This window comes from Fusarium oxysporum, chromosome II (genome assembly GCF_013085055.1).
Source record: "Fusarium oxysporum Fo47 chromosome II, complete sequence".
Taxonomy (NCBI): domain Eukaryota; kingdom Fungi; phylum Ascomycota; class Sordariomycetes; order Hypocreales; family Nectriaceae; genus Fusarium; species Fusarium oxysporum.
Genome location: NC_072841.1, coordinates 3,432,219 through 3,457,091, shown reverse-complemented (window position 1 = coordinate 3,457,091; position 24,873 = coordinate 3,432,219). Strand labels below are relative to the sequence as shown.

The window sequence follows — 24,873 nt, the reverse complement described above, 5'->3', positions numbered from 1 at the left end:
CCAGCGAAGAGGGGAATGAATTGAGAGAAGCCGGAAATATCCTAGCTATTGCTACGTAAAGTGCAAGGTACATCTTATTTATGATCGTGGATTGAGGCCGCTTGTTGAGTTGGATCTCAAGGTTCAAGGCAGCAGCTGTGTGATCTGGTGAGACTTAACATTAAGGTTATTGTGTGTTTTGGGCGAAGTATATGATGCCTTATATTGTATTGTGGAAAAACAAATACTATATTTTATTATATGGCGTTAGGGCTTTTGGCTTTACTTTGCGTATTGCTATATGGGCATTTTGACTTTTAAAGTAAAGAGCAAGCTATTTACTTCATGGCAAAAGTGCGGAAGTTTAAAGGTTAATCGGTGTTTGATTTATTACCATGCCAATGTTTTGGTCAGACTCACTTACAGGACCCTGAAAGATAGCATATGCCTTAATATTAAAGCTGCCTGTCATAGAATTGGCAATTATGTCTTGAGGGACATTTTTAAAGATAATATAAACTACTTATCTATATTGGTAGTCTGCATGAATTGGGCAAGTATAAGCGTGAAACTGCCAGAAGCCAAATGTTGTAAGTCAAGATCGGAAAGCTCCCATGATCACGTGATAAGCACAGAACCTCTGAGTTACTCAAGCGCACGTTGAGTGAATGCTATGAGTTCAACTTCAAGGGCTTTCAAGCTTACGTTAACACCATCCATTCTTCTTTAATCACTAAAAGCGCATATATCATTCCAAAATGTCAGACGCAGCTCGCTGGAAAGCCACTGTCTATGTAGGCGGACTATCTCAAATGGCAACTCAGAGTCATGTCCTCGACGCTTTCATCCCATTCGGTGAGATAGTCGAGGTCAAAGTACCAAAACCCGATGCGCCAAACTCTACAGAGGCACACAGAGGATTCGCCTATGTCGAGTTCGAAGACGCAGCTGATGCGAAGGAGGCTATTGACAATATGGATCAATCGGAGTTTTTCGGAAAGGTCCTCAAGGTATCACAGGCCAAGGCACCCAAAAGCGCAGAGGATGGGCTTGGTAGCAAAACAGCTATTTGGGAGAAGGTATGTTATAATCGAAATGATTGACAAGCAAACTAACATGATTTATAGGAAGGATGGTTGGCCGAGCATGCGGCAGATGATCAGGAAACAGTGCCAGATGCTGGCCCTGACCCTATGCAAGGATTGGAACAACTCGACGTTGCAGGACCAAAACCCGAATGAGGATATAAGTTGGAGGTTTGTTATTGAGCTTATTGCCGGCATAGCGAAGGCGTTCCAGGCATTAGATTGGATTCACGGTTACTGGCGAGAAAGGATGACATATCATCACCGAGAATATTCAGATTTTATACCTGATGGGTTTCCCTACTACCGCACTCATCTGAAATGTACAGTACTGTCCTTCCGAAAACACGTGGACATGCAAACAATTTCATTTCCCCAACAGCATCCCTATCTTTATGCCAAATTTAGTGACCCTCACTCTCGCCCTCGGCGTGGCCCTCGGCGTGGCCAGCATCGTGGCGGCCAGCAGGACCCTGTCGGGCCAGACGGAGGTTCTTATCAACGATGAACTTGCGAGAGATGGAGTAGCCGGCAGCGCCGAGAGCGAAGCCAACGACGACAGCTAGATATAGACATTAGACAAAGGCATGGTTCAGTTAAGTCGTAGTGGTTTACCGAGAGGGTACAGCTCAGGAGGGATCTGCTTGAGCTTTCGGAGACGCTGAGAGATGGTATGGCCTTGGATTCTGTCAGTATGCAGACCAATTGAGATAGTTTCGCATCCGCGTTTGTAGAATCGGGTCGTTCGATTAAGTATCGTCGGGAACTTGTAGCATTACGTACCAGCCTGGTCCTCTTTCTATAAAACGAAGCTGGGTCAGCAATTGATGTCATACTGAGCCGAGGGCTAAAGAGCTCGTTCCCTCAGACCATTGCATAGATTTGGAGATACTCACGGGGACGGGTCGCAACATGCGAGGCGTCTGCCTGAACATTCGAAGAGCAGTGGTAGAACGCATCTTGGAGTGAGTGGGGAGGGTCTAAGGAATCAAAGTCCAGAGGTGATGGTTCAATTGGAAATTATCGGCCTTGGAAGGAGTGTTTGGAGTTGGCCGAGCGAACGAACATCTGCTGATGTGCAATTGCTAGAGCCTAGCAGGCCCACCAGTCCAGATGGGTGCCTTACGCCATACGCCATTGGCCCGAGGTAGCCTGAGGCACACACTGAGCTCTCCCGGAAGGAAATCGAACCACCTGATTTGATTCGAGCCGACACCCATCCATTCTACTAACGTCGACATTGGATACCTACTCAACCTCTCCATCCTAAACGCACCGAGCTCCATACTCGCCGTCATTGACCCCAGAAGAATCTCCCCTCCTCCAAGTCAATTCCTCTTAAAGCTATTCACAATGTCGGACGACGGTCAGGAGCTTGTTACCAAGCCTTTCAAGTTTGTCACTGGTATGTTCAATGCTTGCTTCCCTGATAATCCCGCTGTTGGTACTGCCGTTGCGGGCTCGAAAAAATGACCTGATTTGGCTCCGAGGCTAACACTTCTACGCAGCTGGTAAGCCCGAATCCCTCGACCAGCACCACCATTACCACCGATTTCTCCTCGACGACAGACTGCGATTACGCGACCCCGGCGACGATACTCAATTGCACTTACATCAATTACCACGATTCGATCTAACACTTCATAGGCACTGACGCTCGTTTCCCCAACCAGAACCAGACCAAGCACTGCTGGCAAAACTACGTCGATTACCACAAGTGCATTCTCGCCAAGGGTGAGGACTTTGCGCCTTGCCGCCAGGTACGAGTTGCCGAGCATCACCTCCACCGGCGACGTCCATGCTAATTGACGTCTAGTTCTGGCTGTCTTACCGATCTCTCTGCCCCTCCGGCTGGTATCAGCGCTGGGACGAGCAGCGCGGTATGTTGAAACCCAGTGGTTCCAATCGATCTCGAATAAAGACTAACGCATTGCACAGAGGCCGGAAACTTCCCCGTCAAGCTCGACGCCTAAGCCGACCCCGTAGATTGGATGGATTAGTGGATGTTGTTAGAAGAGTCAGAGCAGACACACTGCAATTGTATCATTTGTGATATTGCTTTCAAAGCTAACCCCAAATATTGACTGTTGTGTTTTGAATGCTGGCTTTCCGCATTGTGATGACGTCTCGAGTCTTAAGTGATAGATTGTCGAATGAGATTATTGATATCATATTAGCTATGTGAGGCTCACGCAAAAGCGCTGGTAATCCAAATTCCCAGATAATACTCCATGGTTCCATACTCCGTAATCCAAAAAATGGCTGTTGCGATTGGCCAGTATAGGTCGTAATGGCGAATCCCCAATTTTGATGATCATGATGACGAGACCCATCACTTTTCCTCATCCTCATCGTCTGAACTCATAAATTCATCGTCCTCATCGAATCCAAAGAATGTCGTAGCTTTGCCCTTGCCCTTATCGGCCTTGGCTCCTTCGGCGGGGGGCGGCGTTGACTGCTCTGATGATGTACCCTTGTCCTCATCTGAACCGGATTGGTCGTTGCTTGGTTGTGTAGAGCTTGAATCGTGAGATGTGCCAAGCAAGTTGTCTTTGTAGTTACCAGCCTTCATGGCAGCAAGAACAGCCTCACGAGTTCGCTCACTGCTCTCTTCCTTGTCCTCAACCCACTGACCGTCAAGACGACTCTTGCTGCCCGACTTAATTTCAGCCTCCTTCTGCTCTGACATTTGAACAATCTGTTCCCAACGCTCACGGCGCTTCTCTTTCTCCTTCTTCTCCATCTCGGGCTTGATGGCTAGATACTCGGCCAAAGCCTTAGCCTCATTTACAGTACGCAGACGTCGCCCATCCAGGTTTCGGCTAGATCCGTGGTCCTCTTGGCTCTTCTTTTTGCGCGAAGACATGCGACCACCCGCGGCTCGAAGTTGAGATCCGAAACCGCCTTTGCCACCACAAAGGGGGACAGCGAGTCGCAAGGAAAGGAATTCATCGTGGGCAGTGGAGAGATAGCTCGAGATGGGAGAGTCTGATGAGGCTGGAAGTTGCTTGTTGGATAGTGTGGTGAGGATGAGTCTTGACTGAGTCGTTGGGAGTCGATCATCTATGCGTTCGCGCAGCTCTGTAACTGTTGTCGATGATGCTAGAGGAAGAACGAGGGTCGGTGGTAGTCCTAGACCAGCAAAGCTAGTTACCAACACGTTCACGTTTCGGGGAGACATGGTATGGGATGTATTCAGTTTGAAGATGGTGGAGGCCGCCGTGATGAATGATTGAGAAGGCCAGTCGCAAAGATTCGAGGCCGCTTTGGCTGTTTGTCATGCAAATGGCCTGCACCTTGCAGATAAGCGGGCCCTTCCATGAGACTGCCTGACTGCCACACCTATAGCGTCAGCCACAACGCAGTCGTCCTCATCACGTGAAGCCAGCCACAAATCGAGCCCGTCTCCACCCCACTTCGCTACAGCACATTTCTAGTAGGGTTTCCGCCCACAAAAGTTATCATTTTGAGATCTCGCCTTCGTCCCTCCTAAACTGCCACCTTCCAACATCGACCCTTCCGACGAGCAGCAAATACCGCCACGATGTTGATTCCCAAGGCCGACCGCAAGAAGATCCACGAGGTAATAACCATCACATTCAACGAGCTGCTCTGCGCAACGACGACGGCGGAGAATTGCGAGCTACAGAAGAAAGCACAAAATCATAGCGCACATAACTAACAGTTTCCCGGCAGTACCTCTTCCGCGAGGGTGTTCTCGTCGCCCAGAAGGACTTCAACCTTCCCAAGCACCCTGATATCGACACCAAGAACCTGTTCGTTATCAAGGCTCTGCAGTCGCTCAACTCTCGCGGCTATGTCAAGACCCAGTTCTCTTGGCAATACTACTACTACACCCTGACCCCCGAGGGTCTCGACTACCTTCGCGAATGGCTTCACCTCCCCGCTGAGATCGTTCCCGCTACCCACATTAAGCAACAACGATCGCACGCTCCTCCCCGTGGCATGCTCGGCGAGGGTGAGCGCGAGCGACGACCTTTCGGCCGCGGCCGTGGTGGTGACCGAGGTGACCGTGAGGGTGGATACCGACGAAGGGATGCTGGCGAGGGCAAGGAGGGTGGTGCTCCCGGCGAGTTCGCTCCTCAGTTGTGAGTTGGCCTTCGATGTTGACGGATGTGGGACGAATTGCTAACAACTAATACAGCCGTGGTGGTTTTGGCCGTGGACGTGGCGCTGCTCCCCCTTCTTAAACGAACCCATTTCCTTTAGGTGGTCACGAATGAGATGCATTTCGAAGGGTATCGGCATGTACTCATAAAAAATGGAGGGCAATTTCTACCATGGGTTTCGCTCGTGTGACTGGGTTGCGTTGCGTGGGGGACACCGTGGGAGTTTGAGGGTTTTAGAACCTCGGAATCATTTGCATCAGGGTCAATGTTTGCCGCCGTCAAAACGAGATAATTGCTCGGGAGATTCGTGAAGACGTCAATCTTTTCAGTGATGTGAGACGAGACCTCTATGTTTATGCCAAACGCCCACCGAGGCACGTCTGAATGAACGATCCGTGCCGCCAATCCGAACTCCTGCTCTGCCGTGTAATTGATTGTGATCTCGTGGCTATTTGAAATCTTGATCTAGCTCTGATGACTCGGAAGGGTTTCCCACGGATGTGCCGTACTCAATGCTGGACTGAGGATCTTATGCCTTATGTATAGCGTACTATAATAGGCCTGGGATTGTTCTTGGAGGAAAAACTGAACGGATCTCTTAGATATGAGACAAATCAATGGATACGTCAGTGATGTTAAATCTGTTTATTGGGCAGTCTCAGCCAACTATCCAACTACCAACATGTCACAGGATCATGAATGAAACCAAGTAATGAGAACTTGGTCTCTGGTCACTAAGATTTGTCAATATACCTAGCTAGCTTGGAAGGTCTACGTATCAACGCAAGCCTTTGATTAGCGAGGTATCTGATAGGAGGTAACTCTACTGATCTAAATACCTTCTTCTTGTGGTGCGTTCAGTTGTCATTATCATTGCTCGACGTATTTGCTATGTTTGCAGCAAGGGGCCAAGACGGTTAGGGTAAGCTACTAGATACAATGAATGAGAATCACTCTGTGGCAAGTTCATTGCTGAAAGACATGCTTTTGCATTACGCAGAAGCGTTGGTTGTCGGTGACTTCTGTTACAGCCCTGATATATGACACATCGGCGGAGAGTGAGAAGACATGCGTGAAGATTCAAAGTAAAATTTGAGTACTTGAATATAACAGATAGCATGTTGTCTGTCATTCAGATCCCCTTCAGGCATAACACTCTTTATATGCATCCCGGGAGTTATAGAATACCGAACAACCAAGCCCTCAACATTGGTCGAAGTAAAATCAGTCCCCTCGTGGCAGGTTTGCAACCCACAGAGCTCATTGACCAGGGCATTTTATAGAAAAAAGATATAGATAGTTAGTATTAGAGACTGCTGGCTCAAGTCCGCCCACACCATATTGCTATGTTTATCCTTTTCACATACTTTGACTTAGTGTACGTATTGCCAATGCTTTCGAGGACTCTTTTTTAATAAGACTTCTTAAACATTCTTGACTTATCTAGTACCTTGTCTAGAGAAGACGGATTCTGCCTGTTCCAACAACGATGTGTTGTGGTCAGCAACAGACACAACAGGAGCATACCTAATCATAACTCTAAGCTGACAGGAAACCTGGTCTAGGCCTTGCCATTAGGCGAAGAATACAATAAGAATTAAATAATGCTGTCTGATTGGTCTTATGTCAGCAATGAACTGGTGTTTATATCTCTACGCGCCTTTTTCCTCTGCATTTAGTATGAGTTTATGGATGGGGATGGGCATACAGTCAGATATCTGCATGCAGGTAATCATATTTTGAGCGGAAATTATCAACACGTTAACATTATATCTCCATTATATATAAGATGGCCTTGATTTGTGCATGTCCTGAATCTTTATCGAGCAGTGCTTACATCTGCCAAACACTTGTAGCTGACGCATAGGCTTGCAATGGACTCCTAAGCTTAGCACCGTCGCTTCAGTTCTTTACTATCTATTACCTTTCATATTCTTTGTAGTTCCTCCACTTCCCATTAGTTCTGAAACCTACCAGCCAAGGAATCTAAGAATCGTCATCCGCAGCAAATCGCCAGTCATGATTATCTCCAGCTCTCCTCTCTTCAAAGAGTATGCCCGAACGGCCCTTGATTCCGCAAACCTTAACAGAAGGGCACCTTGTTCACCCTTAGGCATTGCGGATGCTATTGTACAGCACCTGCTGGACCTTGCAAAGCTTCGGATCACTCGATTCAAGATCAGCAATGCTACTGAAGAGTAAGCGCAACGCACTCCGTTTATGCTATGGCTTGTTAATGCTTTAGCTCCTTCAATCTTGTTATTGAGGGACGCATGTTTGGGACAGGAACGATCTCTAGCACCATCATAACAACGGAGGCATCCCTCTCATTCAACGGGACCGTATTTGGACAGATCAAGTTACCCCAAACCCAGACGAATTTCTGGGGAACAGACTTTGTTGCTCAGGAACAGCGTATCGAAATCACCGACTATACCAACTACTGTGCCTTTATTCGGAGCATTATAGTCGACGATGCAACCAGCCTTCAACTCGAAAACAACAACTGCACAGTCAGAGCACTTGGTACTTCGTCTATATGCAACCTCCGTCTCGATATGCCACTCAAAACTATTGGAGGACCTAGAATGGCAGTCAAGAAGCTTTCGCGCTTAGGTAATGACGTGACAATCGTATTCGGCTTGAGTTGCTCAGGCCCTGTCGAACTTGACCATGGCTTTTGTATTTTCGAGCTTCGAAACGGCCATAGTGAAACATTGGCAGAGCTGAAAGGTGAACTGAACATTGCCACAGGCCAGACTGAACTCACTCTCCATGGGACAACACGAGATGGGGCGGTGGCCTCAAACAGAATCAGGTTTGTTGGAGTCGGGGTGGAAGCGAAAGAGAAATCATGGCTCAATGAGACCATAAGAGAGATTGATGTCCCTGTTGACTTGGAACCGAAATGCGTGGAGATATTGTGGTGCTGATACACACTTCGGGAAACGGTACCTTGGTGATAAGGATTTGATATTGGGTCTCTTGTCTATGGATCTGACCTAGTTCCGGATACCTTGTGTTAGGTTCCATTGGCATAGAGTCAGATGTACAATAAAGGTCATCAGATTTTCAGTTTCAGGGTTGGCAATGGGTTGAACACCAACGTTGGTAATTACCTCCAATAATTTGTCAAGATGACCGAGCTTTGTCAATAATTTGTTACCTTGTAGACTCAGATGACATTTTCTTTGTAATTCTCGTACAAGATAAGAGCCTCTTATTAAGTGTGAGCCCACAATGTCGATTGTGTCTTGCATATAAATGCTCCACTGCCATTCACTTTAGCAGCCTTGTTGATGATGCTTCCATAATAAGAGCCGGCTTCGGCCGGCCGGCGTCTACCACCAAAGACATGGATCGTTTGCGGGGACCCAACTGGAGACAGTGGAATCAACTGAACGGCGCGTTTCGATCTATCTCTTTTGTTCATTAAATTGGAGGACAACGTCTCCCTAGACACTGCCATTTTTCTGCAGTTAAGAATTCTATTAACAAAAAGTTGTATTGGTTGCATTTGCAGTGCAGTCTCAAACTTGGGTTGTTGCAGCGGTAAAGATACGAAATAGAGTAACACAGCATCCAATTTATTAAACCCAGATGCGGTCATTAGCTTCACGATCATTGGACCGGGTTAAAGAAGCCAACCACTAACATGATACGAGGTCTTAAAAAAGATACACTCACCTGTCAAACCTGTAAAAAGGCAGGATACTCACGTTTCCCATTGCGGTGAAAGAGGAGCTGATAAACACCCGAATCTCATATTTCGTCCTCTCCATTCCTCACTGGCCGCCAGTAACTCCACGTTTGCTTGGAAGCCCTGGTAATGCCCGTATCCGTCAAGCCTCTCGTCAACCCCTGCTTCTCGGCGTTTACAGGCGATATTCAATTGGAGTTCAAAGCCCAAAATTTCCGGGTGTCGTGGAGACGTCTGAGAGACAAGGGGAAAAGTCAGGATCTGTGATGAATTCGTCAGAACAAAATGGGCCAAGATAATCAGGAACTCAAAAGTCGGCGGCCGCGCGTTGCATACGATTTATTATTACGGCCATTGGGTTTCATAGACTAAACAAGGTATTGGATCAAGTCCTAATATCTTTACTCATCAGCACTACCTATACGTGCAAACCGGGCTCGTTTCACCAACCACAGCCACGGCTTGAGCTGCACCCATCACTCATCGTTCATTGCTTTGTTTCCGCAGACTCGTTAACCCAATTTTAATCTTCTTCTTCTTCTTCTTCTTCCTCCACTCTTTGGAGACTAGGTGCCAGAGGACAAAGCATGGGTTTGTTTGGCTGACTTCGCCGAGCTGAATTGGGCTTGTCTGCTGCTGGCGTCAACTCCCGTTTGGAACATGCTGACTTTGGATCATGTCCATCATGCTTGACTGACAAAAGACGTTTAAACTCTGATTCAATATTTTTCCTTCCTTCAAACCATTCTCCAAAAGTTGCAGAATATTATCTCGACAAGTGTCTCGTGTCTTGCATGAGATCGCCTCCCTGAATCCTTAGTAACTTCCCTAGAAATGGCTCCCTGGTCGAGTCGTCGTGGGTCGCAACCCAACAACAACTCTAACGGTGACCTCATCAGTCGAATTCACAATACGGCCTTACACACGCCTACCACATTACCTGCGCTCTACTCGACGAATCTGCCAAATACATCAAACGGGAATCGCCTCGAGTTATCCTTCTCCAATGCCAACGCCGATTCCAGCTCCGACGAGTCTGACTTGCATCCCTCGCGACCTCAATCTTCCAAACCTCGTCGGCCACAGCACACGCGCTCTATGAGCCAGCCTTTCCCTTCTCTCTTCAGCAGCAAGAAAAAGAGACAGAACTCAGTCGGCGCACCACCGCCTGACCTGGGTTTTGCAGATGATGACTCGGCAATGCCTCGACAAGCACCAAAGACGCACGCTCGAAACCCTTCTCATACTCGAAACGGCCCTGTAGGAAGTAAGGATTTTACGACAGGCAACTGCATGACATGTGGCTCGTTAGTACGGTGGCCGCGGGAGCTCAAGGTGTTCAAATGCACGATCTGTACTACAGTCAATGATTTGGAGCCTCTGAGTGCAGACCATGATGGTTCGAAGTCGCGTAGAGATGCAAGCCAGGATCCCACCCAGTCTGTCCCAACTCGAGGTAGGAGCAAAGGCAACAGGAAGAGGACAATCACTAATATAGGTGCAGGTCCGCATATCTCGATCGAACAGACAAAGCGACTGGTTCAACAATCCATACAATCCTTCCTTTCTAAGAAGTTGCATTCAATTCCTGAACCTCCCACCGAGGCGCCGCCACAACCGCCGCCGCAGAGCAAGTTGTCATTTAGCAGCCGAATGCAGGCTGCTGGCCAAAGCCTTGCGCCGGTCGATTTTAGACAGGAAGCAGCGCCTTCATCCGAGTCCCCTACTATACAGGTTTCTCATTATGTGTTCGATGAGGAACCGACACTACGGTCGAGTCCCGCCCAACCGAACCCTACGCCAATGCGATCCTTCTCTTCTTCTTACACCGAAAGACCTCCAGTACGTAAGATATTGCAAGAACGCGGGCCAAAAGAGCCAAAAGAGCAACGTAAATTGCCGGATCAATCTGAGGGTGACCCGAAAAGGATATTCAAGGCTTTGGAAGACTACATCGTAGCCTGCTTTGGCTCATTCGAATGTATTAACTCATCATTCCTAACGCATACCCACCGCCAGCCCATTAGATGTAGAAGCGAATCAACTCGTCGCAAGCCTATGCTACCTAGTGAGCCTCGTGAACAGAGAGGGCATCGTCGCGAGCCTTCAGGAAACCATGCTGCTCGTGAGCCACGAGAGGAGCAGTTTACTCCGCAATTTGAAGATGGATCATGCGACCTCGATCCAAAGTTGCTACTTTTAGGTGACTTTGCCGAGAATGGGACATGGTGGATGGGAAACCAAGAAGACTCTCGGCCTCGACGGCCGTCGACAAACCGTGTGGAACGGAGTTTCTCAAGCGCACCGGTCAACACGAAGACACCGCAAATGAGCTGGGGCGATCTCATCAAATGGTACACCACTATCGTGAATCCTGCTGAGGGATGGTTTGCGATTTACGAGGAGATGTGTCAAGGAAAAGGCTTTTTAACCCCTTCTCAACGAGAATTGCAATTAATAGAGCGGGAACTACTGCAGGGCCAAGAACATGCTCGGCGAGTTCTCCTTAAAGCAACCGAAATGCTTCTAAGAAGACCTGGAAGGCCATTGAAGGATCCAGCAGACTTGAGGTTTCTCCTAATCATCTTAGAAAACCCATTACTACACGAACATGAAACATTGTTTCGGGGAATTCTACAATTCGAGAAAAACTTGCCTTCTGGCCCAAGGTCAATACAGCAGAGAAAAGCCAGCACCCCTGAATCTGGGCCTGTATCTGGGCAACACTCTGGCATCATCAAGCGCATAGTGGGTTTAGTATCAAACTCGTCGGCTGAATGCCATAACCAGTTAATCGCCTGGTTTTCAAGACATCACCCTTCTCGCTTCATTCGTACCAAAGAGTTAGCATCTGGTTTCTTAACATATCGGATGATTCGACAGAGTGGAAAGAAGCAAGAGGTGAAAGTTGACATTACAGCTGGCCTGATACCGCAAATGCAAGAAGGGCGCTCAGGAGCTTACCTCTACGATGAGATACACCGCGCAAACTCGTCGAAGAAGGCCAAGGAGCCTGAAAAGAAAATCATGTATGCCGAAGATTGGCAGATTAGAGCTTCTTCGCGGGTCTTGGCGCTCCTCTTCGCTGCCAATAACTTGCCACACAGCCGGAGAAATGAAGAATCCCCTTCGGGCTCGGCCGAGGGTCGCTCTAGTGTTCATTCTCACGGACAAATCCTACCAACGAGCGACTTTTACAATTCAATGATCGACTACACTGACTTAGTTGCGGACTTTGAGAATTGGGAAGCTCGTAGGAGCAAGTTCACGTTCTGCCAGTACCCATTCCTTTTGAGCATATGGGCCAAGAACCATATTCTTGAGCACGATGCTCGGCGCCAGATGCAGAGCAAAGCCCGTGACGCCTTTTTTGATAGTATCATGAGTCGCAAGGCTATCAACCAGTTCCTCGAATTAACTGTTCGCCGAGATTGTCTGGTGGATGATAGTCTAAAAGCTGTCAGCGAGGTGATTGGAAGTGGGAGCGAGGATATAAAAAAGGGTCTTCGTATTACCTTTAGTGGTGAGGAGGGAGTAGATGCTGGTGGTCTACGGAAAGAATGGTTTTTACTTCTGGCCAGAGAAGTTTTCAATCCCGACCATGGTAAGTCGAATTGCCCAATAGAAACAGGGGCCCTGCTGACTCTCGATAGGCCTTTTTCTTTATGACGAGGATTCTCAGTATTGCTATTTCAACCCGAACGCTTTTGAAACCTCCGATCAGTTCTTCTTGGTCGGAGTCGTGATGGGACTTGCTATATACAACTCGACTATTCTGGATGTGGCTCTCCCTCCTTTTGCATTTCGAAAACTTATTGCATCTGCTCCAACACACGGTACAGGGGCATCAGCTCACCCAAGACCTCCCATGCGTTATACCCTCGAAGACCTGGCAGAATACCGGCCTCGACTAGCTCGAGGATTACGGCAGTTGCTAGAATATGAAGGCAATGTGGAAGACACCTTCTGTCTCGATTTCGTTATTGATATGGATAAATACGGTACTCAGGTGCAGGTTCCCCTTTGCCCTGGAGGCGAACGCATCCCTGTCACAAACAGCAACCGTCGAGAATACGTGGACCTTTACGTGCGGTACATAATCGATGTGTCTGTAACAAGGCAGTTCGAACCCTTCAAACGAGGTTTCTACACTGTATGTGGAGGTAATGCTCTGTCTCTCTTTAGGCCAGAAGAGATTGAACTCCTTGTACGAGGCTCTGATGAAGCACTTGACATCAACTCGCTAAGGGGAGTTGCTGAGTATGATAACTGGGGAACTAAAAAGCCAGATGGTTCCGAACCTGTTATTGACTGGTTCTGGGAGACATTTCAGGCGGCGACATCTCAAGATCAACGGAAACTACTCCTGTTCATCACTGGTAGCGATCGAATTCCTGCTATGGGTGCAGCTGTACTACCGATTAAGATATCCTGCCTCGGTGAGGATGAAGGCAGGTTCCCCATTGCTCGAACGTGCTTCAACATGCTATCTCTGTCACGATACAAGTCAAAAGAAAGGTTAGAGAAGTTATTGTGGACTGCTGTTCATGAAAGTGAGGGCTTTGGGATAAAGTAAATGGTACAGTTGATGAAATTACGAATGAGCATTCATTTCATTTACGGAGTTTTGATAGGTAGTTCAAGGGGTTTTGGGAGTGTAGATCTATATATAGGACCTCTCAAGGTGCAATTAGAAACTGAAGTCGTTTGTCTATAAGAGATTCTATCGGAGAATCGCAATTCTTCAACATTGAAATGTACGTTGTACGTGTGCGACAGCCCAACAATCCGTTCATCGACCAACGTAGGGGTCCAAGCAGAAGGTAGTGGGACTTTCTAAATTTCCAACTTGTACACTTGCCAGATATGTGGCATTCGTTAATACACATTTATTGTACAGCATCGTTATGGTCTCTTTCATTCAAAGCCTTTTCACGAATCCTCTTCCTCAGCAACACCGCCAGCAGCCCGGGCTCGCTTCAGCATGTCCTCCTCGCGTTTCTTCTCCTCACGTAGACTCCTCATACGTGCTCGGTCGACCTCGGCTTGTCTGGCCATGGCGTCCAACTCCTGCAATTCACGAATCTCCTCCTTGGTGGGTTTGATGGGGACAGCACGGGTCTCGGCAAGTACGTATTCAAGAATGTGAGAGGAGTGTTTCTCAGTCATATCGACGGTAATGATCTTCTCGTCAGCGTCCGGTGGTGTAGCCTTGGACATGTTATTGCGTGATGAGGAGGGCTGGGAACGGGTAGCGGGTGCGGGAGTTGAAGCGTCGGGTTTGCGGAGATAGATAGAGAGTGTAGGCTTCTTGTTGTTCCGGCTGTGACGATTGACGATCATAGGAACTGAGGGATTATGGTATTTTAGTCGGGGGAGGTTCTCACGCCAGAACTTTCTGTTTTTTGGTGTATCAGTTGATGTGCCAGAGACCTTGATATATGGACTAACTTGGCGCCCATATGACCGTTCTTGAAGCTCGTTGCAAAGTCCATATGTATTCTGGTCACCTCTGGGGGGAGGATTGCTGCACCCGGGCCGCATCTTAAGGAAATGAGCTGATTCAATCGTGAGTAATGGATCGCGGATCGTCGTTTGTGGGAGAGATATCTACCTTCTATATCAACTGTCAGCCACATCCTTACAACGCGAACCCCGAGAATTGACTTACAGCGCGAAGCTTGTTGAAACGCTCACCGAGAGACCTCATCTTGAACTGCGCAAACCTTTAATCTATAAAGGTTACGCAAGCGTTTCTTCAGAATCGAACCAGTTCCGTGGTCGCAATGCTTCAAAAAGTCGACGGCTCTAGGCCCAGAAAATCATAGACCCCTGCCCCAAAGGGAAACGCTGTGCTGGAGGCTGCGGGCCGAGCGTTGACCCGAACTGGCCGGTGGGGTTCATATGCATCCAATGCCACTTTGACTTATGGCGGAGGCTAACAAAGCTATGATTTCCTAGGAAATTTTTGGGATAATCTGTGCAAGTCCAACATTTTTAGTTGCGACAACCCGAATTCGTTTCTTCACTATAGAAACAACGCAATGCACCGCGCATTGTCAGCTCGATGGATCAACCGGGCTCTCAGTATTGGTGAAGCATCTGCTTCGTCGAGTGTTCCTTTATTTTTATGTCCGGCCGTTGGAGCTTCGAGTCGATTTCATAGAACACCAAAAGCGACGCCTTTACCAACTCCGATACATACTCGACGACTTAATCACACCGAAGCGACAATCCAAGATGCACCAATCACAACAAGCGAAAATTCCTCTCTGGGCCTTGAGATTCCTAAGAGACGCTTACCATTAAATTGCACGGGATGCGGTGCCTTTACGCAAACGAGTGATCCGCAAATGCTGGGCTATTTCGACCCTGAGAGCAAAAGAGTTAAAAAGTGGTTGAACCCAAAGGCTTTTGAGCATCAGCATACAGCGAGCCAGGAAGATGGAGTTGTCGATGACGTTCTCAAAACCTTGGACCCAGGCCAGCTGGAAGCTCTTGGCCTAGATCCCTCTCTCTTAGTAACTGGAGCTGAGAAAGAGGAAAATATTGCTCCGAGTACGCCTCCCACTCTTTTACTACGAACCATACAGAAGCTAACAAGTAAAAAGAATCACTGCCCCAAGATAAACAGCCTGTCTGCGATCGATGCCACAATTTACAACATTACAGCACCTCGAGCGACACAGCAAAGGTTGCTATGTTCCATCCCACCGTTGAGTCCTTGCGCGAAACCATCGAGGAATCGCCGCACAAGTATAATCACATATATCATGTCATCGATGCTGCCGATTTCCCCATGTCGCTCATCCCTCGACTTAATGTTCTCCTCGGCGACATTCCAATCAGGACACGCAATCGAAGATCACGATCGGGCAAGTACCAAAATGATCGCAAGACAGAACTGAGTTTTATCATCACTCGCGGCGACCTTCTTGGCCCTACGAAAGAGATTGTGGACTCAATGATGCCCTACCTTCGTGAAGTACTACGAGATGCTCTCGGCCGACTTGGAGGCAGGGTTCGTCTTGGCAATGTCCGATGCGTTAGCGCAAAACGCGCTTGGTGGTGCACGGAGGTGAGAGAAGATATCTGGCAGCGCGGCGGTGCGGGGTGGATGGTTGGAAAGGTCAACGTGGGCAAAAGTCAGCTCTTTGAGGCTGTCTATCCCAAAGGCAGAATGGGGCCAAGCAAGGAGGCTGGGAGGGCATCAGTATCAACATATCCTCGGGATAGCGTCAGCGCGGAATCGATATATGCCGAACAGGTTGGAGAGCAAGATATGGATGTTGGGGAATTGCTTCCGCCCCCTCAGCCGGCTCAGAACTATCCCGACATGCCTCTGGTATCCTCGCTCCCTGGCACAACAGCATCCCCAATTCGGGTACCTTTTGGAAACGGAAAAGGCGAATTAATCGACCTTCCTGGCTTGGCACGAAGCGACCTAGACTTGTTTGTGAAGGAGGAGTGCCGTCAATCGATGATCATGAAGAAGCGCATTGTGCCTGAACAGGTTTCAATGACGCCTGGCAAGTCCCTCATACTAGGAGGAGGTCTCATCCGCATCACACCTAAGAACCCGGGCTTGGTCTTTCTGGCATACAACTTTACACCCTTGGAGGAGCACCTCACTCAGACTGAGAAGGCTATTGCTTTCCAGGAGCAGACACGAGAATCCATCGGTGTACCAAGTATCATGCTTCCTGGAATTGGAGGCAAGATGAAGCATGCCGGAACATTTAAGCTGTCTCACGATGTCACCAGAAAAAGAGCTGGCCCTCTTACACGGAAGAATGCGATTGGGTTAAACGTCGACAGGCTTCCTTTCCGAGTGTTATCGACAGACATTCTCATCGAGGGTGTGGGTTATGTTGAGCTTGTTGCTCAAGTCCGCGCGCAGGATGTTGCTATGAAGGTATTTCCAGACCAACAACCCCAATTCGACGAAAGGGCCAAGCCGAAGCAGCTCGATACGTCTGATCCTTTTGCAGCCATGAGGGCTCAGCGAATAGATGCAGGAACTCCGGCGGTGAAGAGGCGTAAGGAGCCTGAGCCTGTGACAGAACCTGGCTGGCCAGCAGTCGATGTCTTCAGTCCTGAGGGGCGATTCATTGACTCCCGTCAACCTATTCAAGGATGGTTACATAACAAGCCTCGTGTCTTGCCAGAACACAAGAGGAGTCGACCGCGAAGAAGTATGAAGGGTGCCAAGAAAAAGGACAAAGCCGAAAAGAGAGTTGCGATCAACTGAGCTCTGTCATGGTTGGATTCTGTACGATTTAAAGCTGTATGATGAATGAGTAGATAATGATGGTGACATTACCATGTCAATTGTATATCACCCCAAGTATAGATTGTATCTAAGTATTGTGTAATATAGAACTGCAAGAGAGCTATGAGACTTAGCAAAGTAAGAAATCATCCTGGCTGTTTTGCTTGACCCCTAACATGCGTGGAAGATCACCTTGTGTAGTTGCAATGTCAAGGTTGTACCCTAGCACTCAAGAACAGCAGTATTCCTTTTACCAAGTCAATTCCTTCATAATCCTTCAGAAAGAAGATTCCTTACATTGATGTGGATAACTTGTTTTCATATACAGATAAGAGAATTGCGAATGGAAGCTTGCATCCAATGATTGGTTAATAAATCGGACAAGTTGTGACGTGAAAAGAGGTACGTATCTTTACAGCACAATGCCGATGCTAAGGCAAATCATTTATTTGCCATACGATTCCATCAACAAGCGCGTGACAACATTATTAACAAGACAACAACACATCCTCCGGGAGAGATCACTTCTTTCTCTCCGACAAACCTATCAAAAGAGACAAATAGTCGCTCGTGCTATACCTACGTCGAACATCACATCAACACGGCCATGTCGCAACGGCAACAGCAACGAAGCGCACCAGCGCCCTCACAAACACAAACCGAGACCCCGACGCAAACACCAGAAACGAGAGAACAAGCGCCTCAGATCCTGAGACTTCGAGGCGCTCATGCGTCCAATGGGCGATCCGTACAGTGGGCAGAGGACGTAGTAGACAATGAAGGTCTTGGACGCAAGAGCTCAAAAGGTGAGCAACATGATCTTAGACAAACATACGCCCATATTTTAACACAGATTCCAATAGTGTGTTGTATCTACCATAAGCCGAAAGCCGTCGACGAATCCAGCGACGAGTCTTCCTCCGACTCAGACTCGGATTCAGACTCGGGCTCGGATCGGGACGGGGCACAACCAGCGGGCGGGAAGCGCCAGAGCTGTGGTCATGGGCACGGACACAGTCATGGACGTGGGCGGAGAAATGGAAAGGGAAAAGAGAAGAGAGCGCCGAGTCCGAATGCGTACGAGAAGGTGCCAAAGCCAAAGCCCAAGGATGGACCGTCGGAAAACAAGTCATAGAACAACGAGGACGCTGGACCGTCGAACAAAAAGGGCAATGCGAAATGAGCGTTAATCATGATGATATGAGCATAGAGACTTATGGGTTGGGGCATGTGTATGTGAAGACTACTAGTGGCATAGCGATATCTGGGCAAGGTTCAAGCGAACATGATTGCAGAATCGTATGGTTCAGAATCTTCCATTTGAGGATTTAATGTACAAAAGGGTATCTCATTGAGGGGCACTTATACAAGGTAGCTAGCTATCTTGCGAATCGTATATCGCAATCACTCAGCACCGTTCACATCGTTCTTCCCACTCTCAACCACGAAATATCTTCCCGCTGTTTTGCCAGCCGTCTTGAGGGCATCCCACTTCTCTGCCTCGGACTCAATCGTCTCTCTAAGCCTCCTCGCCCTTTGATAATGCCCTATACGAACCTCCTTATCCAGAGCTTCTTGCAATTCAGTAAGTCCAATTGTCACCTCTTGTCGAGCCTCTGTGGTCTCGTCACGGATCGCCCGCAGGGGTTCAACCCCGGTTGTGTCCACACGCTGCACGGCGCGGACGAACTGCAATTGGCTCTGGAGGGTATTGATCATGGCAGCTTCGTCTTCGGGTGCAGTTGGCAACGGTAGGGCTGAGAGGCGGAGGAGGTGGTGTAATTGGGAGGGCGTGATCTTTTCTGCGGGAGCTGAAGATGGCGAGGATGGTAGAAGGCTTCGAACGGACCAGGTGGGTTTCTCGAGGATCGAGGCGGCGGTTGGTGAGTTTGTTGTTATGAACCGAGTTATCAAAGGTCTTGTAGAATGTGTGATGCTGCGCCGAAGGGCAACACGGCAGGATGTGCAGATTGTCATGGTACGTAGTTGGCCTGATCTGTCGATATGGATCTAATTTCTGTGGACTCTCGATCAAGGTTTTCTTTCTGCGTATGGCGATCTGTCAATAGAGTCTTGTAATGGATCTATATCTAAGGTAACTTTGATCCGTCTTAACCTAGATCTTCTATGCCCAATTCTGAGGAATAGCGACAACGTGGGCCCACTAAAAAGACCCCAGGTGTCTGTGGCTCAAGCGACCGTCGTCATAGCTCAGCCGCCGTCCGCGCCGCAAGTCAGGGTACTCGCCATCTTCACTTACATACAACTTAAAGCCAACTCGTGATAACCTAGAACGTGGTGTTTATCTCTCTTTCTGTTTCCCCTCCCAACTCTTCCTTGATACCCCTTTCACGAATATCACAACCATGGCTCAAGACCCAAGAGCTCTTCTCCAAAAGGTTTCGTAACCCCTCCCCCGCTTTGCATTGGCTGTTGCTTTGCAGTTGTGCTGACACATCGCAACTTTCAGGCTCAGAAGCAGCTTCAGAGTGCCGGTGGCGGCTTCAGCTTCTTTGGTGGACGAGAGGAGAAGTATCAAGAGGCCGCTGATCTCTTCACTCAAGCCGCCAATGCCTTCAAGATGCAGCAACAGAGTACGCCTTTACCGCTTTGTTTCATTGTGAAACCGAAGCTGACACTTCCGACATCTAGACCTCGAAGCTGGAAAGGCTTTTGAACAGGCTGCGCAAGTTCAAACCGACAAGTTGAAGGAACCCGATGACGCTGCCAACACCCTCGTGGATGCCTTCAAGGCCTACCGCAAAGACGATCCCCAGGCTGCTGCGCGATGCCTGAACATCGCTGTCGACCGATACTGCGCCAAGGGTAATTTCCGCCGCGCAGCTTCCCACAAGGAAAATCTCGGCGAGCTGTACGAGGTGGAACTCGGCGATGCCAAGAGCGCTATCGAGTGCTACGAACTCGCTGCTACCTGGTATGAGGGCGATAATGCGGCAGCGTAAGTTGAATATCACAATCGCAACTGTATTTTGCATCTACTTATGGATCTTGACAGTCTTGCCAATAAACTATGGCTGAAGGTGGCCGACGTGGCTGCTATCGAGGGCGACTACTACAAGGCCATCGAGAAATACGAGAGAGTGGCTGAGCAATCAATCAACAACAACCTCATGAAGTACAGCGTCAAGGACTACCTGCTCAAGGCAGGTATCTGCCATCTGGCCAGTGGCGATTTGGTCGCTGCTCAGCGCGCCCTGGAGAAGTACCGCGATATGGATCCCTCATTTGGTGCACAGCGAGAGCATCAGCTTTTGACTGACCTGTGCGAGGCCATCGAGGCCAAGAGCCAGGAGCAGTTTACCGACAGGCTGTATCAGTTCGACCAGATCAGCAAGTTGGATAAGTGGAAGACGACGATCTTGGTGCGAGTGAAAAACCAGATCGAGGAGGAAGAGGATGAAGAGTTTGCATAAAGGAGCTACCAATGGAATGAAAGAAATTGGCACATGAGTGGCTACAGCAGGTATTGGGATATATCACAGTCAGCAAAGCCCAGCAAGTGCTTGGGATTTTGCTATTGACATTACGGTCGAAGAGACGGGTAGTGACTTGAGAAGTACTCGTGTCTCCTCATGAAGGGGGTTACAGTGGCTAATGTTAGGCTTAGAGTTAACATGACTGTTGTGAACACCAAAGCAAGCTCCTCATAGACTGAGTTGGTGTTGTCTCGGTAAAATGATGCTATATCAGTGAACCATTAACGAAATTAACATTCACAGCATGATACTCCACGGTCGTCTATACAAAGTCATGCGCCAATCTGCTTCAGCCAGAGATTCGAGGGATTCTTGCTTGAGATCAGATGTTCAAACCAATGATCGATCCACTGATACTCAGTACAAGGAAAACATAATAAAATAAACCACGGAACTCAATAGACATCTGTAATAGTATATGTGTTATTATCAGACTTGCTATCTCCAAACACGTGTCCTCCGTTTTCATCATCAAAATCATTGGATTTCACTCCCAGCCCTGTCAAAGCAACAATCTGAGTCATCTTCCAACTTTCCCTATCAATGTGTCGAAATAACCCTCAAGGCATATAGAACAAAAGCATCATCTCAAGACTGCCACTTGTCAGACTTGGTAGCATTTGTGGCACATGTCTTGGGAACAGTGTAGGTGCGGTTGGGGTCCTTCTCCCAGGTGAGAGAGCCGTCCTTCTTAACGTTAATGTACTTATACTGGATAGACTGTCCTGCAGCTAGGGAAATGGTAGCCTTCCACACAGGGTTCGAGGAGGTATAGTCTGAAGCGCTCAGGGCAACAGCCTTGGATGTGTCCCAGTTACCGAGAGCAGCAATGTTGCCAACAATCTTGATGGTATCACCAAAGTTGGTGGTGACAACCTCTTCGAAAGTGACAGCCACAGAAGTTGCAATAGGGCAACTGGTGCTAGTGGACGAGCTGGAAGTGGAAGTGGAAGTCTGGGTGCCAGTTGGAGTGGGCACACCACCCTTGGGTGTTTGCGATGCCGGGAACGAAGTTGCAGTGGCCGATGAGTACGAGCCAGCAACAGTATTGGTACCGCATTGGTTGGGAACAGCAGCCACGCCACCAGCCCAAGAAGGAGGAATAACACCAGCTCGACGATCAGCAGCTGAAAGGAATGCGGCATATGACCAAGTCAAGTCTGTAGCAGAAAGAGGATGGCCGTCGTTCTTGTCAAATTGCTCTGCGAGGTGGCCATCTGTGCCGACATACTTTGCAACGATAGCAACATACCCATCAGCATACTTGGAGACGGCGTCAGTGATGCTCTTGAAGGTGGCAGAGTCGCTGGCGTAGGTTCCGGTAGAGATTGAAGAGACGAGGTCCTTGAAAAACGAAAGAGAGACGTCCGACACAGTGATGGATCCCTGCTGCTTCCAGACGTAAATGGCATCGTAGAGTTGCTCTGCCGCGGCAAGCGTAGCGAGGTACCAGGGGTTGCCGTTATAGTAGACATCTTCAACGTATCGTCCAACGGCGACGGCTGAGCCTTGAGAGATACCCTTGTTGATGTTCCATGAGCGGAAAGAGTCGGTAACTGCCTTGTGGTTGGCGAGGGCCTTGTCGCTGCATGGCTGGAAGGTGGCGGAATCACAGCTCAGAGCAGGGTCAAAATTGTGGATGGATGACAGGATACTGTTGGCGTCCTTGCCAGTGCGGCCGTCGTTGACATTGACTACATGGATCAGTGATCATTGTCATTAAGAGTCCAGCCAGAGTGATACTTACTGTTAGAGTCAACGTATTTGCCGGAAGAGATCCAGTAAGTCTGCAAGAAGCAGAGAGCCTGAGGAGCGATGTTGGAGTAGTTGTCTCCTGACTTGCCGAGCTTCTTGGCCAGAGCGGCACCTTCAATGAGAGCTTTAAAATGTGAGTACATCATCTTACTGGTGAACCACCTCGCAAACTAACCTCGATATTGGGAGCCAGTTGTAAAGAACGAACTGCCCTTGACCTCTTCCCATAAGTCAAATCCGGTTTGGTTCCTATGACGGTCAGAACTGGCTCCAGTCAAGGCTGCTGCATCACTGACCAATATTGAGCCACGTAGTTAAGATCGTTGCGAACAACAGGCCACACAATGTCGTTGGCTGTGGAGGTGTAGCCGTTGGCAATCAGCCAGTTGGCGTAGGTGATCATAGCAGTCGCACGCAGAGCTGGACCATCTCGCTGGGGTCGACCTTGACAACCTTTAGTCAACGATTCTCATTCAGGGGCGCCCAAACATGAATACTCACCCCAACCGCCAGTGAAGGCACTCATATCGACGTTGAACTTGGCCTCTCCTAGACCTGAGCCATCCGAAAGCGACCCAGAAGGGTTGGAAACACCCTGGAGCTTGGCTTGGGAGGCGATATACTCCTGGATCTTCCTCTGCAAGCCAGCATCATACTGGTTGATGAACCTATCGACGACATACTTGAAGACTAGAGCGGCATCTCGAGTCCAGGTGTAAAAGTCTAGCGTGTGTCAGTAAATGTTCTTAGTCCAGGTTGTCTATCTCATCGACTTACAGTCAGGATCCTGGGTGTCTGGTGAAGCGATGACAATACCAGTGGCCACGTTCTTGGAGTTGCAGCCATCAGAGCCGATATTGCAGAGGAGTTGCTCAATAGCAACTGAGCTCTCAGACTTGATAAAAGAGTCGACCGAAGATTGTCTCTCTTGTACGAGACTCCGCTCATCGAAGGCTGGTCGGCCCAAGACGCTCTGAAGAGCGAATGAGCCGAGAAGAAAGGCAGAAGACACAAAGTACATGATAGGCTGTATCAGAGAGGCTGTAGAGTTGATCGAGACTGATGAGACTGAATCATCAACATCTATCAGGTCCATCGTGAAGCTTTTATAGAGAGCCGGCATGCCGAGTATTACAGGAATTTCGTAATAGAAGAATTGTCCTTGTCAAGGGTCTAGTTGTTAGATGCCGAATATGGAAGTGCGGAAGCAAGCTGTAGAGTTCGTGAACATCGGACGTAGGCCTTTGGGGGATAGTGCGGTGTGGTTTAAAGGCCCGAATAATTAGAATGAGGCCGAGTTGATTACAATTAGTCTGCTGCAGTTTCCAGGAGGTGGTGTTGTTTTGCATTCGATATCACCTCGGCTTGTTATAGTTGCTGAGGTCATACTCATTCATGCTCGTCAGCTCAAGATGACTTTAGATGCCTCTTGAGGAGAATGATGATATGGAGTTTTATTGCAAACTTATCCTCTGATAGTTGTATGCATCCATTCACATGCACCAGCTGACTTGAGCTCTTGTGACATTTCCCCAAATCAATAATGTATGATTTCACTGGCAAGTCTCCAATTCATAGTGTGGGGTAGAAAACCTCCATGGCATGACTACCTCCCAATAGGTAGGAGGATTATCATCCCCCTGTAATAACATCCATGGCCACTCATAGACAGTCTTCACATGCGAGCCGAGCTCTGGGCTCTCGCTTCGTTCCGTCCCCTTCCCCAGACTCTCTCGTGATGCTCAAATTCTCAACCCCCAGACTAGACAGGTCTCCCCGGATGGAGGCATCGGTAGTGGACGGATGATTAATGAGTACCGAGTAGCTTGGAACAAAGCGCCGAGTGTAACACAACCTTCATGTCTATGTATGCATATATGCATGCAGGAAATACTTATTATCCTCGGTTATCGACTGTTGTGACATGATATCTCACTTGGATACAACTTCATTTACGGAAACATGCCTACCCTGCGGCTGCGTTATTGGTCAATAAACGTCGTTACAGACCCGACAACAGGACACTCCGCCTTCATTATGCGATCTAGTCGAATCCTGGTGCCATGCTCCGAAGACGGGCCGCAGATCGTGAAATGATGCTTGTTACTTTGTCATGAGGTGGACTTGATCCCCAGATTCAGGATCAAAGCCGAAGCCATCAGAAAGAGGCTCTAGCTGTCAAAGGCAAGATACATGGGGGATCAGCAACGACCAGAGCCAAGCGTTGGATCGCTTTTGTTGCTCGGCAACCTAGTCCAGGGTCCGCTAAAAAGTTTGACGGCCTGTCTCAGGTGCATCGCGACATATGGAATTATACAGACATCACGAATTGCAAAAGATTCTTCTAGTCAAAGATATGTAGGTAGGCCATGGTTTTCCCCAACCTCACCGACCGACGGTCTCGGAAAAGGGGGGTGGAATATAGCGTCTCGTTATGCAACAGCCCCGACACTCA

The 24,873-nt window shown here is 48.6% G+C and overlaps 13 protein-coding genes across 13 annotated transcripts; 8 read left to right on the top strand and 5 right to left on the bottom strand.

Moving 5' to 3' along the window:
* Nucleotides 1-737: 737 nt before the first annotated feature.
* FOBCDRAFT_269548 (uncharacterized protein) lies at nt 738-1,220 on the top strand (the record flags this gene model as incomplete). The annotated part of the gene is made up of 2 exons (XM_031174013.2): nt 738-1,058; nt 1,107-1,220. The coding sequence occupies 2 exons, from the start codon at nt 738-740 to the stop codon at nt 1,218-1,220; spliced, it is 435 nt and encodes a 144-aa protein (XP_031050798.2).
* Nucleotides 1,221-1,468: 248 nt separating this feature from the next.
* Nucleotides 1,469-2,023, bottom strand: FOBCDRAFT_269547 (uncharacterized protein; the record flags this gene model as incomplete). Its single annotated transcript, XM_054703401.1, has 4 exons — nt 1,469-1,626; nt 1,680-1,742; nt 1,848-1,863; nt 1,901-2,023. The coding sequence occupies 4 exons, from the start codon at nt 2,021-2,023 to the stop codon at nt 1,469-1,471; spliced, it is 360 nt and encodes a 119-aa protein (XP_054559376.1).
* Nucleotides 2,024-2,291: 268 nt separating this feature from the next.
* Nucleotides 2,292-3,163, top strand: FOBCDRAFT_215425 (cytochrome c oxidase, subunit VIb). The gene is given in 5 exon segments (XM_059609410.1): nt 2,292-2,467; nt 2,480-2,484; nt 2,712-2,824; nt 2,881-2,944; nt 3,003-3,163. 5 exon segments carry the CDS (start codon nt 2,418-2,420, stop codon nt 3,035-3,037), a joined length of 267 nt encoding a protein of 88 aa, XP_059464189.1. The 5' UTR covers nt 2,292-2,417; the 3' UTR covers nt 3,038-3,163.
* On the bottom strand, nt 3,120-4,355 carry FOBCDRAFT_215423 (telomere stability and silencing-domain-containing protein). Its single transcript, XM_031174011.3, has one exon. It carries the CDS (start codon nt 4,243-4,245, stop codon nt 3,397-3,399), a length of 849 nt encoding a protein of 282 aa, XP_031050796.2. The 5' UTR covers nt 4,246-4,355; the 3' UTR covers nt 3,120-3,396.
* A 253-nt stretch (nt 4,356-4,608) lies between these two features.
* On the top strand, nt 4,609-5,275 carry FOBCDRAFT_127378 (Plectin/S10 domain-containing protein; the record flags this gene model as incomplete). The annotated part of the gene is made up of 3 exons (XM_031174007.2): nt 4,609-4,647; nt 4,761-5,173; nt 5,230-5,275. The coding sequence occupies 3 exons, from the start codon at nt 4,609-4,611 to the stop codon at nt 5,273-5,275; spliced, it is 498 nt and encodes a 165-aa protein (XP_031050792.1).
* Nucleotides 5,276-7,015: 1,740 nt separating this feature from the next.
* Nucleotides 7,016-8,331, top strand: FOBCDRAFT_215420 (uncharacterized protein). Its single transcript, XM_059609409.1, has one exon. The coding sequence runs from the start codon at nt 7,468-7,470 to the stop codon at nt 8,125-8,127; it is 660 nt and encodes a 219-aa protein (XP_059464188.1). The 5' UTR covers nt 7,016-7,467; the 3' UTR covers nt 8,128-8,331.
* A 921-nt stretch (nt 8,332-9,252) lies between these two features.
* Nucleotides 9,253-13,491, top strand: FOBCDRAFT_16667 (uncharacterized protein). Its single transcript, XM_059608430.1, has 3 exons — nt 9,253-10,350; nt 10,399-12,498; nt 12,548-13,491. Exons 1-3 carry the CDS (start codon nt 9,729-9,731, stop codon nt 13,468-13,470), a joined length of 3,645 nt encoding a protein of 1,214 aa, XP_059464187.1. The 5' UTR covers nt 9,253-9,728; the 3' UTR covers nt 13,471-13,491.
* A 160-nt stretch (nt 13,492-13,651) lies between these two features.
* Nucleotides 13,652-14,695, bottom strand: FOBCDRAFT_16661 (uncharacterized protein). The gene is made up of 4 exons (XM_059608429.1): nt 14,566-14,695; nt 14,509-14,511; nt 14,346-14,452; nt 13,652-14,292 (listed from the first exon to the last, which is right to left on the bottom strand). Exons 1-4 carry the CDS (start codon nt 14,602-14,604, stop codon nt 13,827-13,829), a joined length of 615 nt encoding a protein of 204 aa, XP_059464186.1. The 5' UTR covers nt 14,605-14,695; the 3' UTR covers nt 13,652-13,826.
* A 552-nt stretch (nt 14,696-15,247) lies between these two features.
* Nucleotides 15,248-17,145, top strand: FOBCDRAFT_127591 (uncharacterized protein; the record flags this gene model as incomplete). Its single annotated transcript, XM_031173998.3, has 2 exons — nt 15,248-15,452; nt 15,506-17,145. The coding sequence occupies 2 exons, from the start codon at nt 15,248-15,250 to the stop codon at nt 17,143-17,145; spliced, it is 1,845 nt and encodes a 614-aa protein (XP_031050783.3).
* Nucleotides 17,146-17,773: 628 nt separating this feature from the next.
* On the top strand, nt 17,774-18,301 carry FOBCDRAFT_269539 (type 1 protein phosphatase-activating protein YPI1; the record flags this gene model as incomplete). Its single annotated transcript, XM_031173997.2, has 2 exons — nt 17,774-17,972; nt 18,030-18,301. 2 exons carry the CDS (start codon nt 17,774-17,776, stop codon nt 18,299-18,301), a joined length of 471 nt encoding a protein of 156 aa, XP_031050782.2.
* Nucleotides 18,302-18,435: 134 nt separating this feature from the next.
* FOBCDRAFT_16655 (uncharacterized protein) lies at nt 18,436-19,257 on the bottom strand. The gene has a single exon (XM_031173996.3). It carries the CDS (start codon nt 19,141-19,143, stop codon nt 18,571-18,573), a length of 573 nt encoding a protein of 190 aa, XP_031050781.2. The 5' UTR covers nt 19,144-19,257; the 3' UTR covers nt 18,436-18,570.
* Nucleotides 19,258-19,404: 147 nt separating this feature from the next.
* Nucleotides 19,405-20,884, top strand: FOBCDRAFT_215411 (vesicular-fusion protein sec17). Its single transcript, XM_031173995.2, has 4 exons — nt 19,405-19,565; nt 19,637-19,760; nt 19,819-20,125; nt 20,183-20,884. The coding sequence occupies exons 1-4, from the start codon at nt 19,533-19,535 to the stop codon at nt 20,598-20,600; spliced, it is 882 nt and encodes a 293-aa protein (XP_031050780.1). The 5' UTR covers nt 19,405-19,532; the 3' UTR covers nt 20,601-20,884.
* Nucleotides 20,885-21,105: 221 nt separating this feature from the next.
* FOBCDRAFT_288610 (Six-hairpin glycosidase-like protein) lies at nt 21,106-23,514 on the bottom strand (the record flags this gene model as incomplete). Its single annotated transcript, XM_031173994.3, has 6 exons — nt 21,106-22,357; nt 22,411-22,542; nt 22,594-22,667; nt 22,715-22,862; nt 22,920-23,141; nt 23,196-23,514. The coding sequence occupies 6 exons, from the start codon at nt 23,512-23,514 to the stop codon at nt 21,252-21,254; spliced, it is 2,001 nt and encodes a 666-aa protein (XP_031050779.2). The 3' UTR covers nt 21,106-21,251.
* Nucleotides 23,515-24,873: the final 1,359 nt, after the last annotated feature.

Coding starts and splice junctions, on each gene's coding strand:
- FOBCDRAFT_215425 (XM_059609410.1), top strand. CDS start 2,418: ATGTCGGACGACGGTCAGGAGCTTGTTACCAAGCCTTTCAAGTTTGTC. Junction 2,825..2,880: donor ACTTTGCGCCTTGCCGCCAG/GTACGAGTTGCC, acceptor ATTGACGTCTAG/TTCTGGCTGTCTTACCGATC. Junction 2,945..3,002: donor GCGCTGGGACGAGCAGCGCG/GTATGTTGAAAC, acceptor CGCATTGCACAG/AGGCCGGAAACTTCCCCGTC.
- FOBCDRAFT_215423 (XM_031174011.3), bottom strand. CDS start 4,245: ATGTCTCCCCGAAACGTGAACGTGTTGGTAACTAGCTTTGCTGGTCTA.
- FOBCDRAFT_215420 (XM_059609409.1), top strand. CDS start 7,468: ATGTTTGGGACAGGAACGATCTCTAGCACCATCATAACAACGGAGGCA.
- FOBCDRAFT_16667 (XM_059608430.1), top strand. CDS start 9,729: ATGGCTCCCTGGTCGAGTCGTCGTGGGTCGCAACCCAACAACAACTCT. Junction 10,351..10,398: donor CCAGTCTGTCCCAACTCGAG/GTAGGAGCAAAG, acceptor ATATAGGTGCAG/GTCCGCATATCTCGATCGAA. Junction 12,499..12,547: donor AGTTTTCAATCCCGACCATG/GTAAGTCGAATT, acceptor GACTCTCGATAG/GCCTTTTTCTTTATGACGAG.
- FOBCDRAFT_16661 (XM_059608429.1), bottom strand. CDS start 14,604: ATGAGGTCTCTCGGTGAGCGTTTCAACAAGCTTCGCGCT. Junction 14,293..14,345: donor AACGGTCATATGGGCGCCAA/GTTAGTCCATAT, acceptor ACCAAAAAACAG/AAAGTTCTGGCGTGAGAACC.
- FOBCDRAFT_16655 (XM_031173996.3), bottom strand. CDS start 19,143: ATGACAATCTGCACATCCTGCCGTGTTGCCCTTCGGCGCAGCATCACA.
- FOBCDRAFT_215411 (XM_031173995.2), top strand. CDS start 19,533: ATGGCTCAAGACCCAAGAGCTCTTCTCCAAAAG. Junction 19,566..19,636: donor CAAGAGCTCTTCTCCAAAAG/GTTTCGTAACCC, acceptor CGCAACTTTCAG/GCTCAGAAGCAGCTTCAGAG. Junction 20,126..20,182: donor GAGGGCGATAATGCGGCAGC/GTAAGTTGAATA, acceptor GGATCTTGACAG/TCTTGCCAATAAACTATGGC.